This window comes from Enoplosus armatus, chromosome 23 (assembly GCF_043641665.1).
Source record: "Enoplosus armatus isolate fEnoArm2 chromosome 23, fEnoArm2.hap1, whole genome shotgun sequence".
NCBI classification, from domain to species: Eukaryota; Metazoa; Chordata; class Actinopteri; order Centrarchiformes; family Enoplosidae; genus Enoplosus; species Enoplosus armatus.
This window is the reverse complement of record NC_092202.1, coordinates 3,631,543-3,643,952: the sequence shown is the minus strand read 5'-3', so window position 1 is coordinate 3,643,952 and position 12,410 is coordinate 3,631,543. Positions and strand designations below refer to the sequence as shown.

The window sequence follows — 12,410 nt, the reverse complement described above, 5'->3', positions numbered from 1 at the left end:
CACTGGATCCAGTAAGAGAAAGTGACAGAAATCCAGGAGTTGTCAGTCCTTTGTGGCGGCTGCCGGGCCACAGCAGGCCTGTTAGTGACAGCCGACGCTCACCAGGAGGAACGTCAACCCCCCACCTTCAGATAAGTTTTGACAGCTGTAAAGTGAGGGAGGGAAGAGAGGGAGGGAGGTGAGCTGCTATTTTTATCTTTCATTCAGCCAGGCCCAAACCAGAGAGGGAGGGGGGGAGAGAGAGAGAGAGCCCTCCAGAAGGCCATCAACCCCTCTGGATCTCTGCTGAGAAACTTCTGGAGGTCTGACCAGCAGCATTAAGACCAGGAGAGACCGCCCGGTTGGAGGAACATTTCTGAACAAGAGAAGAAGAAATCACAGCAACCAATAGGCCAACATGGCTCTGCTCTGCTACAACAAAGGCTGCGGACTGCAGTTTGACGCTGACCAGAATGAGAACGGTAAGATCCGGATTCTTTCTGTATCTGTGCTTTTAATACAAAGACAAAGACTGAGTCCAGTCCGGGTCTGATGGTCGTCAAGCCTCAGTGGAAAAACAGTGAAACAAAAGCCTGAAATGAATCATGTAAGCTTGTTCTTACAGTGTTGGTAAGAGCTGGTGGTGTGTAGATTTTCTTACATGAGGTTCAATTTACTCACTTTTGGAGCTCCTGAGTTAAAATTACACATTCAGATCAGTTCAAAAACACTTCACCAGAAAGCTGAAATAGACTATTAGTGACATCTTCATTCAGACTTTACAAACAACTTTTCCAAACGGTATTTAAGCAGCACTCGCAGTATTTCAGACTGACGTTTGGTTCGTGTCTGCATGTGTTTTGAAGGCATTCTCTTGTGGCCGAGGTCGTAATACACAGAGGAATGTAAAATGTGGGTTCAAATGTGATTAAATTCAGTACAAAAAGACAACACATAGAAGTGCGTAAGTGAGTCAGTTTCAGTGCTCATATTAACTTGAACTGAACACAACAGGTGGACAGGATCTGGATTAACTGGCTGGACAAACAACGTGTCCTTATTGTTATAAATGCTGTGTGTGTGTTTGAGAGCTAGCCTAGCAGGGATTGTAGGCCACGTGTCTCTGGAGGGACAGCTACCTTCCTAGCAACCAACTTCCTTTTATGGGACACTTCTCAACTCTGGTGACCCCCATGGACAGCTGGTACACCCTGCTGACTGTGTGTCCATAAACAGCCTGACGATGTCTTTCTTTTTTCCTCCAAAAGATTCCTGCCTCTTCCATCCAGGAGTCCCCATCTTCCACGATGCTCTGAAGGTAAAACTAAAAAAAACCCCAAAACAAGTAAACTTTTATTCAGCTGTATAAGAAACATCACACGTTTGTTTGTATGTCTTTCTGCAGGGCTGGTCCTGCTGTAAGAAAAGGACAACAGACTTCTCAGAGTTTCTCTCCATCAAAGTAAGAAGAGCTCAGGGTCAAACACTCAGTTAGTATCTGCAGAAAACTGCAGGTGTACTCTGTGAAGAACTGCGCTTCTGTGCGTTAATTAGATCTCAGTGAAATGAATAACGTTCAGGTTCAGTTCAGTTTTAAGGTATTTGTACTTTACTTGAGAATTTCCATGTTCAGCTGCTGTGTACTTCTACTTGACCACAATTATTAACTATTACTACAAAAAATATTGTACTTTTTATACATTTATTCATAACTTTGCATATTGATGATGATGTATTATTAGAGGTTAAGCTATTAAGCAGTGTATTAAGTAATTCAAATTAGCAGCTGCAACATTAATGCATCAATACTTATAATCCAGCAGTATAAAATAAATGATTCTGAAATGGGCCATTCTGCATAATGACTACTTTTACTTTGTAAAAAGTATATTTTGATAATACTTTTGTACTTTTGAGTAAAAGTTTGAATGCAGGACATTTACTAACAGAGTATTTCTACACTGTGGCTACTTTTAAATTATTATTATTATATGTGATATAACGGTAAATAACAAATGTTAATTTTGTAAATTCTCCAAACAAGACTTGGCATCGCCCTTCTTATATTCAAATGTTTATCTAACGTCAAAATGGAAGCGCAATAACAAATAATGTCAAATAATTACAGAATAATTACTGAAAAATGTTACGTTTCACTTTGATTAACTTTCTAAAAAGGCATGTCTTTGTCTGAAGAGTTCATCCCAGTCTGCTGTCCACTTTAAAACACCCTTTGTTACACTTTCACAGGATCCAGTTGCTAATGTTATACGTTAAAAAAGACTTAAGTGCAGATACACAGTGAGTCGCCACATGGTGCCGCGAGTTGTTTTCCTCTGTGAAGGATTATATAGAACACAAGTGCCACTGAGAAGAGAAATAATACTTGAAGTTTCAGATCCTTGAACCAGACTGAGGTGACCGCTCTGCTTTGAACGCAGGGCTGCACCCGTGGGCACCACAGCAACGAGAAGCCCCAGGAGCCTCTGCGGCCGGAGGTGTCATCAGATAAAGGCCAGATTAAACACACCAACGACCAAGAGATAATCTACCAGGGACCCAAATCTGCTGAGAAACTGCAGAAAGAGAGACCCAGGTGTGTGTTTGTAATTCACATGCAGCTCTCATTTATAACAAGATTCTTCTTTTTCTAATTTGCATGAGTGGAATTTGTCTTTTTGCATAAACCTCCCTGTTATTCACGCGCATGCTGCCGCCTCCGTGCGTGCATTCATTCTCAGAGGTCAGGATGAGGTCGCCTGCAGCAATAAATCATTTAGCGTATCAGTCTGCTGCCTCCGTGCTTATCTGAGCTTGTGTGTTCATTTCCCAGCACCCGCTTTTGTGTTAACATGAATGTGTGTTTTTATATATATATGTGTGTGTGTGTGTGTGTTTGCAGATCAGACGAGCAGAAGACCAAGCTGCCCCAGAAAGTGTCTGCGTCGCTGGCTCAGGTGCTGGAGAAGCTGGACCTCAACAAGCGAGTGGAGAACGAGAAGAAAGGTCAGTGTGTGTGTGTTTGATAGAGAGGCCTTCGACAGGCAAACCTGTTCTTTCATTTCATTTTCCCTCTTTTTTCTTTTTTTTTTTGCTGCTCTTGAACACAGCAAAAAAATAATCGAGTCCTAGAACATTATTATCTAAAAAAAAAAAGAAAAAGGAAGACAATCTCACAGTACAGCGAGAACATTTTAACCATTTTATTATAAGATTCAATTTGTTTCAAGACTTTTCCTGAGTGTCTGTATCTTGAAACAAGACAAAATAAAGCAGGTTTCAACACCAGAACCAAGAAAAGAAAATCTCAACGTTAGAAAATACCTGAAACAAGTTGATTTGTATTGAGAACAGGTTGAAGTATTCATACTGTCTTGAAGAAGTTTGCATTAGTCTACATGTATAGAACAGGTATGTCTGCTTATACTTGCTAATGCACGTGTTCAGAGGTAACAGTGGAAAATGTGCAAGAACATTTTTTAATTAATTTTGTGTATAATTGTCCATTAAAAACCTTAAACCGTAAAACTGCTGAAAGAAAATCTCACAGTGAAACTTGATACTGAAAAAAAGAGTATGAATACATCAACCTGACACGTTAGTCTGTGTATAAGTACATGTTTATTTGTGAATTTCTGTAAATGTGTGTTTTTGTAAGTTTGATGCATAATTCAACAGTTTATATTTGTGTAAAAACTTATTTCAAAGTCTTATCAAAACATTTCTGCGCAGAATTGGGTCAGAAAATCTTTTTTTCTTCAAACAAAAGACAAAAAAATCTGGCAGAATATTTCAACAAATGGATTTCAGAAAGTACTTGAAACTATTTGATTTGCACCGGAAACACGTCGAGTTTCTCACTCGTTCTTAAAGAAAATAAAACTTCCAAGTGCAGACAAAACTGACTTGATAAGAAAGATGTGTTTGCAGTCCTGACTTCTTTATCTCACCTCCCTCTTCCAACAGAGAGTCAGATCGTCATACAAGGGACCCGATGCAAGAACGCAGGATGCAAAACAGTGGGTGTCTCTTTTTTTATGAGTGTGTTTGTTTGTCGACTATCTGAAACCAACGTGAGCCGACAAATTCATCACACACACACACACAGATGCTGTGCTTCAGTTCTTTATCATTCCTGTACATCTAGTGGGCTCCATCTAGTGGACGAGACAGGTAACACCACATATGACCCATTACTATACGCCACTTTTTCAACTTGTTCTGGCCCCATGACCTCCTCTTTATTTCTATCCCTAAAATATGAACCATGAATATAATCGCATTTACTAAAGTACTTGTATTTGACTATTTCCACTTTATGCTACATGGATGAAGGAAATACTGTGATATTTTCTCCACTAAACTTTAATTAAAGAATTAGATTTACAGCCCCTAAAAACAAATCTTAAGTATTTCTCTGTAGCAGTAAATATACGTGACTAAATAAGCAAAAATCAAAGTTTAAGTTTGGTATATTTACTGTTTACTGACCAGCTTCATCAGAAAATGCTGTTTTCCCTGTATTATAATGCCATATGATAATAAAGTGTGATGAGAAACTGTAATCTGTTACACGTTATTGATCATCTGATGTTTACACTGTGATCGTTAGCATTGTGTTCGTGTGTTTAGGTGTATCAAGGCCCAGAGACGGACAAGTTGGTCTGCATCCACCACCCCGGAGCTCCCGTCTTCCACGAGGGGTAAGACGCCGAAATCACTGCTGCGGATATTACAAAGGCGTTAATCCACTATAACGACATCATAATTACAATCTTTATTTGCATAACTCTCTCTTCAAACCGTAATTAGCGCCCTGCTACAAAGTAGAAATATAAACAAAACAAAACTGAAGGCCATGTAAGAAAATCAAGACGCATAAAAATATAAATATGTAAAAGGAAAGATCAGACAATGAATTAAAGATCAGTAATGAAAAACAAGTCTGCAAGATTACAAACAGACTTAAGAAGTAAATTAAACTGCAGCTGCTCTTTGAATCACATGAAGTATATCAGCCGCTCTCTCATCTCTTTTCTGAGCAAGGCACTTTGAATTTGTATGCATATCAGTCAGGTTTGTTGGTCTCTATTCCCTGAACGACGCAGCTGTTCCACACTGTGTTTCTAACCTGTAACGATTTCATTTTGTGTAGGTATAAGTACTGGAGCTGCTGCTGCATAAGGACGATAGATTTCAACGCTTTCCTCGACCAGAAGGGCTGCACCTCAGGGAAACACCGCTGGGTCCCGAAGCAGGTACATACACCACCTGTGGGGAAAACTACACAAATGACAGTTTGAGCAAAGCTGACAAAATACCCCTGAAATACAGAAATGACAGTGCCAACCAAACAGCCTCAATATTTAAAATTACCCCTTTTTTGTATGAAGATTGGTGTGTACAGCTTGCTTGTCCTTTCTGGTGTTTAAACACACAAACTGAAATGAAAGAACAAGTCTGTGATTGTTCCATATACTATACATACACCTAGCTAATGCACTTTAACACAACGGCCCTACAATAAATGTGTTTATTGTGTTGGAGGAACTCAAATATCCAAGCTATTTCTTGGTGTGTTGTGTGTGTTTACAGGACAAGAAGAAGGTGGCGTGTCGACATGACTGGCACCAGACAGGAAATAATGCTGTTGTAACGATTTACGCCAAGAACGTGAACCCAGAACTTTCCACCGTCGAGGCCAACCAGACAGTGGTGAGTTTTATACACACACACACGCACACACACACGCACACACACGCACACACACACACACACACACACAAGCGCTGGTATGTTTAACTCTCACAAAGACTGTGAATGTGACACCAATCTGAAATCACTTACTGTGGTTAACCATGAAAATACACGAGATTTAGGACTTTCTAATAAGGCACCCTTCATAATCTATTTACAGGTAGCGACTAATGGCTATATTAATGGTTAATAAATCGTTTACTAATGCTTTATAGATCAGTTAAGTCATTAATGAGGAGTTTAGGATCAAATGGTGTAGAGCTATCTAAGAAGACAAAGCAGGTGGAGGGGGATACGCCACATAAAACATTATTGATTCATTAACAAGCTTTATAAATGGTGCTTTATTAGAAAGTGAAGAGTAAATAGTAAGTTCTAATGACCTATCTATTTTATATTTTTTTGTATGTATAAAACTATTACTAAAGGATTAATATTAATCACAGTTAAAAGGTCAACAATATGCATTAAATGCAATAATAAATTTGCCTCATTCTCTTTTTTCTCCATTTGTCTCTTTAGCTCTCATGTCAAATCCAGTTTGAGGACAACAAGATTTTCAAGAGAGACTTCCACCTCTGGGGCGTGAGTACCTGCTAAATATGTCTAAATAGAGATGCTAATACAATTATATGTGGCTATATAAAGCAAAACATCATCAGTCCTCTACCAACAACTCTTTCCTCTGACCATCTTACCTTCAGGTGATCAATGTGAAACAGAGCTCGGTCAACATGGTCCCATCCAAAGTGGAGATCATCCTCCGCAAGGCCGACCAGGTGGCCTGGGGCAAACTGGAGGACCCCAACTACAAACCTGAGCCCGAACCAGTAGAGGACACTGAAACCACAGAGTCGTACCAGCCAGACTGGGACATAGACGACGACGACATCAGCGACTCGGACGAGGAGTGGGCCTACGACAAGCCGGCGAATAAAACGCAGGAGGAGGAGGACATAGAAAAGCAGAAGAAGAAAGAGGAAGAGGAGCAGAATTTAAAGAGGAAGGAGGTGGAGGAGGAGATGAAGAGGGCGACGGAGGAGAGGAAGAGGGCCGAGGAGGAGAAGAAGAAGCAGGAGGAGCAGAGAAGGCAGGAGGAAGAGGGAGGATTCGACGACATGCCAGATCTCGAGTGACTCCTCCGAAAAATCAAGAAGAAGATTGCGTCTGATTTTCATTAGCGAAGATAAAAAAAATTAGTTTAAATTAAACAAGATTTTTGTAATGAAGTGAATGAAATGTGGTACTTTCTAACTTTGTTCGACAAACACACTGGATCTTTCATTTTTTATTTAATTACAATCCTTGAAATAGTGAGTTTTTTCTCTTCTAATGTGAATATACTCAGACACGACCAGATGCAACTTCAGTGCAAGAAATAAAAACCTTTCATCGCATATTTCTATGTCGAAATTTCTGTCTAACAACAGCTTAAATCAACGCAGATAAACGCCTGGATCAGTGGTATAAAGGCTCGTTATCCATCACACGTCCCACGCGTTTTAAGCAGAAAGATTAAGATTAATGATTCATTTAAAAGCCTAATGAGTCATCTGAGTATCCACTGGCGTTACAGGCTTCTGCTGTAAACAAAGCAGTTTAGGTTGGATTAACCTTTAGCTCATGAGTCATGCTGGAATTGTGTTTCCACGCGTGGTTTTCACGAGTGTAAGCCTATTGTACGTCTGCAAACACAACCTACACTGTGTTACTCACTGAGCAGCTTTACTACAGGCGAAGACAGATTGATAGGAGATGCAGTGAAATTGTTTCGAACAAGCATGGTTAGATGGAGATTGTAGACTTAACACCTCAGTATGCTTCAAATGAAGTGCTTGTCGGATCATCTAAAGGCTGATTTATACTTGATCGGTTGACAGGAGTTTTGCGGTGTAGGTTTTGATTTATAGTTAAGCGCCACACTTCATCCGTTCACCGTGCTTTCATTACATTCCCCACAATAACTTAACTTTCTTTCGTTTACTTTGTGATCTGGTGATGGTGGTCGACTCATGCACTTCTAGAACTGGAGTTACATCCAAGTAACTTCTATTTCGCCCCAGTTCAGCAGCATCTGAGTCCCTGGTGTGCGGCGGTGCAAAACTAGGCAGGGTTTGAGCTCTTTGTTTTCCATTCTTTACACAACTACTTCGCCACTTATTGTGTGTCAAACTGAGTGCAGCACAGAGGATGCCTTTGAGGAGAAACTAACCGAAAGCGCGATCGTACGGTTAATCACGGTGAGACGTCAAAGATCCGCAAAATACACAAAATTATCTGTGAGATAACGATTGAGTTGACATTTGAGTGTGGCTGATTTAGAACAGCTGTAACCACTTTTACCTTTAGGTGTGGTCGGATGTACGACCTAGTTCGTTTGAAGCATACTGAGGCCTTTACTCTTCTCTCCCCACCTGAAAGGCAAACAAAAACTGAACAGGTTAAATGGGAAGTGGGAACAACAGAAAAAGTAAAATTTCAGCACTTAACACCTGCAATTTACCAAACGTCCCTGACTAAAAGGTACGGTCACGTTACATTTCCACCCTACATCATCGGATGTAAATTCAAGCGTTTCCTGTTCCGCTGCGATCGTCAACTGCTTCATTATCCGTACATTTTCAGAAGTGTACTGTGACCGTACCTTTAACAGTTTAATCATCATCAACACATTACACCAAAGGACACCAGCTTCACTTCAGTAACTCATTTAATCTCCAAAGGGTTGCGCTGACTTTGTCTTTGTTACACACTGCACACGATAACACAATAAAACACCTCGCAACGTACAAGGTCGTGCAACATCTAGTCTGGCTTCCAGCATTGCGCACACAGTCTCAATATATAGGCTGTTCAGATCAGGGGGGGTGCGTTCACAAATGTTGTCTACGGAATACTGTTGCACAAACATGGCGGGGGTGTTTGTAATCTGTGGGTTCAATACAGTTTCTTCTCAGCTCCACGTGACTCCTCGGAAGAGTTTTAGTCAAAAGTGATATTTTTGCTGTTTGAAAAGAACGACACTCATTAAATATTTTAACATATTTTAAAAATGACAAATTATGAAGCTTTTTAAAAGACAAAAAAAAAATGGTTAAAAGACCATTAAAACATAGGCAACTATTTTTTTTTAAATCCCAAAATGGCTTCCACAAATGTGTGTTCCCCAAAGTGGACACACCTTTACGTTCATTTTCAGCACAACAAATGCTACTTAAAGCATAAGGTGGACTTTCTCAACAGATGTGACAATTTCAAAATTATACACAAAAAGTTCACCCAAATATTGGCTAAACATAGGCTGAGTATGACATCTCTTGTTTTTTTTTTTTGCGTAAACAATTCGTCAGTAGTCTGTAATAACACTGGAGAATTCCAAAAACTTTGGCTTAAAGTTAGATTAACTTTAATATCTATTTTTTTTAAATACTATTTCAATACCAATTGGTGTAACATTGGAAAGACATTTCAATGGCGTTGCTGTGGCAGTGAAATGACACATAATCACATGTAATAACATTGGCGTTAAACGGGAGATCTCAAGCTGCTGTGGGAGTAATTGTACAACCACTGATGTAATAAACATTTGTGTATACATCTCTATATATTTATCATTCTTTTACGTTTGGTTAGATATATTACATTTTATCAACACACTTTTGTCCGTATACATTTATCATAAATAAAAAGATTTTTGTCATCAAATCAATAAAAAAAACACTCGTAAACACTCGAAATCTTAAAACACACACACGCACACATGCGCACAAATGTCTTTTTTCCCCATTAAGTTTGCTTCTTCGTAAAGTGCAAGGCAAGATACAGTAAACTTTGAAATGTACGACATACAACAACTTTCGCATCTGAAGCTCACGCACTCTCACACACACACCTCGTATGTCTCAAAACCTACTGAACTCGGTACAAACTTGGCACGACACCACTAAAGCCTCTAAGGTGTAGAGCGTATAGCTGGCACACTATGGATACAGTAGCACAATCCTACCAGAGCTGAACATCTACGACGCCTCACAGTAACTCCGACTTATCAAGAGTTAGTTTGGGTTAGTTCGATAAACATGTAAATAACTGAGAAAATCAAGAACCAACCCGTTACGTGAATGGTAAAAAGCACAGAAATGATCCTTTACAAGTTTACAGCCTTGTTCGTGGATGTAATATTCACGTTTTTGTCCGATCAGACGCGAGTCAAAGCGTATTTCTAAATGTTTTTTTTTTGTAGTTTTCAAAGTGGTGGAGTTTCATCACGACAAAACAACTTTAGGTAAGCTGTGTATCATGAAAATAAATACTTTTCTCTGGTTCTACATAGTACCTTTACGTGATGAAGCTAACTCTCTAACGGACGTTTGTAGCTCGCGTTTGACTCAGGTTTAATCTTTACTAGTGAATATTACTTCTTTATTACATTCTGGCAGTTAAAACTTTTAAAGTAATACTCTGACATTTTAAGAAATTTGTATTTTTGCCGTTTCAACGAGAAGAACTAAGTAAAAAATTCACCTCTGTCCATTCAGTACGGCGTTAGCTTCATGACGTGTTTAGCCTAGCTTATGACAAAGCGCTGGAAGCGGGGGAAACAGCTAGCTTAGTCCCTTCAAAGCTCCGACGAAACAAAGATGTCTTATCTACTGTATGTGTATATTTAATACCTTTCGTAAAAAAAAATGTTTTACGATCAACCAGCTTACACGTTGGAGCTTTTTCTTCTCAGAAATCCCGTCGTCATAGTAAAGTTAGCTAGCTAGCCTCGAACACTTTTCGTAACGCACACAAAAAACACATAATTGACGTCAGGCTTTCTTGTTAACTAGTTTGCTAGCTGATAAGTTACATGTAAATAACACATTTTGGCGTATTTTACTTTTAATGGAGTTTCCCAATTCTTCCAGTTTTCTTTGCTAAGCTAAGCTAACCACGTCTTTACTGAGCGCACAGAGATGAAAAACATATTAGTCTTCTTGGCTATCTTGCGGTAACACAGCAAATAAGCAAATTTCCCCAAATGTCTGACCATTCCTTTCAAAAACATTGCTGTAAAACTTGGGTAGAAGTTGCCTCTCGAACTCGTAAACGTCAACATCTTAGCCTTTTTCCGAACAGCAGCACATGTATCCAAGATCATTTCACGTACTTGCTTTTAGCGACATCAAATAATAATCAGATAGATGAAGTTTTGTTATAACCCTGTGGGTAGGATGTAAATCAAATCTTGAAGTTTGGACAACACAGTAAAGTATTTGACAGACATATAAGTTTGTTTTTTGTTTGTTAAATAATTGTTCTCTCGCAGTAAAACCCAGACCATCTGGTGCAGAAAGCAGGTTAAAACGAATGCTGCTGCTGGTCGGAACAATCAAGCTAAATTTCACTATTCTGAGGCAACTTCAGCCCTCACTGTGAGGCGAAGGAAGGCTAAGTATGCATGCAGGGACACACAGGACAGCATTACTTGGCTTCGATTATATGCAAAGTGGCCAAGGAGTTCGTCAAAGGGGGAAGCAGCAAAGCCAGGACAGCTTCACAGATTACCATTGGGAAAATAAGATATACAAAAAAATATAGATATATTTGTAATAATAATGATAATAATAATAATAATAATAATAGCTTTTAACCACGGACAAGGCAAATTCAAATATCCACTGACTCTTATTCTTATATTACATATACAACCAGGAGTATGGCAAAGTAGAGTAATATACTGAGTAGCTGTAATGTTTTGTTAATGTGTCCTTGATGCTTCCTCCTTCTGTAAACACCTTCACCATACACTGCGAAAAAATATCTGACTTATGGAGTCATTTCATCTGGTCCTGTACCTCCAAAAGGTTCTTAAAACAAGCGAAAACACTCCCACATTAAGTCACATTAGACCTTAATAATAACTGAGTGATGTACTTTAAATCCCACTTTTCATAAGGCTGACTTCCAGATGAAACGACTCGTCATAAAGAACATTATTTTTGCAGCGTGGCTGCATAGCCTCGGATCACACAAGTCAGACAATAGCCTATTAAGAACCACTTTAGAACCACAACAGTAGAACCTTTGTGAAATCTTATATGATTTATCATTTAACATTATCATTATTCACAGGTTAATACAAGTCCACACAAGTACATTCCTCAGTACATTTTTTGCAACATTTAAGATAACCCCCCCCCCCCAGTTCAGTAGACGATAAGGTTGAGATGTTTCAGTTGTTCATTTTGTTGATTTGTTGCCGTTTGAGTTCTCATGGCAGTGGCAACAAGAAATAAATACTCTTCGAAAAGTCTCTAAAGGCTATTCATAAGTTCAGAAATAAAACGATTAAAGTTAGAGAGAAAAGAATTAAAAGACTGACAACTTAATGATAGATATAAAATAAGATGGCTGCACTCACATGCAAGGAGAGCACCACGTAAACACAATTCTTTGTCGTGTTTGATTCGCTGCTGGCCACGGCAACTTCCTAACTCAAGCAGGTAAACAGAACCAAAAGCAGAACGGCAACGGTGAAGCGATGCGATGCAAAGCCAGGCCCCCCTTCAAAAAACAAAAACAAAAAAACGTAAACTTAAAAAAACAAAACTCCTCCCTGCAAAATGGAGGATAAAGAAGTTGAATAAGGAGGATATAGCGTAAAAGTTGGGAAGATGGTTTTCCTT

At 39.2% G+C, this 12,410-nt stretch overlaps 1 protein-coding gene across 1 annotated transcript; it reads left to right on the top strand.

The window, feature by feature from the left end:
* Nucleotides 1-397: 397 nt before the first annotated feature.
* LOC139306097 (cysteine and histidine-rich domain-containing protein 1) lies at nucleotides 398-6,958 on the top strand. The gene is made up of 11 exons (XM_070930059.1): nucleotides 398-461; nucleotides 1,248-1,297; nucleotides 1,385-1,441; nucleotides 2,421-2,575; nucleotides 2,882-2,985; nucleotides 3,946-3,998; nucleotides 4,612-4,682; nucleotides 5,135-5,237; nucleotides 5,575-5,694; nucleotides 6,259-6,321; nucleotides 6,441-6,958. Exons 1-11 carry the CDS (start codon nucleotides 398-400, stop codon nucleotides 6,870-6,872), a joined length of 1,272 nt encoding a protein of 423 aa, XP_070786160.1. The 3' UTR covers nucleotides 6,873-6,958.
* Nucleotides 6,959-12,410: the final 5,452 nt, after the last annotated feature.

What these genes read in the sequence shown, in the direction of transcription:
- LOC139306097 (XM_070930059.1), top strand. Translation starts at nt 398, where the DNA reads ATGGCTCTGCTCTGCTACAACAAAGGCTGCGGACTGCAGTTTGACGCT. An exon ending in AGAACGCAGGATGCAAAACA is followed by an intron (nt 3,999 to 4,611) that starts GTGGGTGTCTCT and finishes TCGTGTGTTTAG; the next exon opens with GTGTATCAAGGCCCAGAGAC. An exon ending in GCTCCCGTCTTCCACGAGGG is followed by an intron (nt 4,683 to 5,134) that starts GTAAGACGCCGA and finishes CATTTTGTGTAG; the next exon opens with GTATAAGTACTGGAGCTGCT.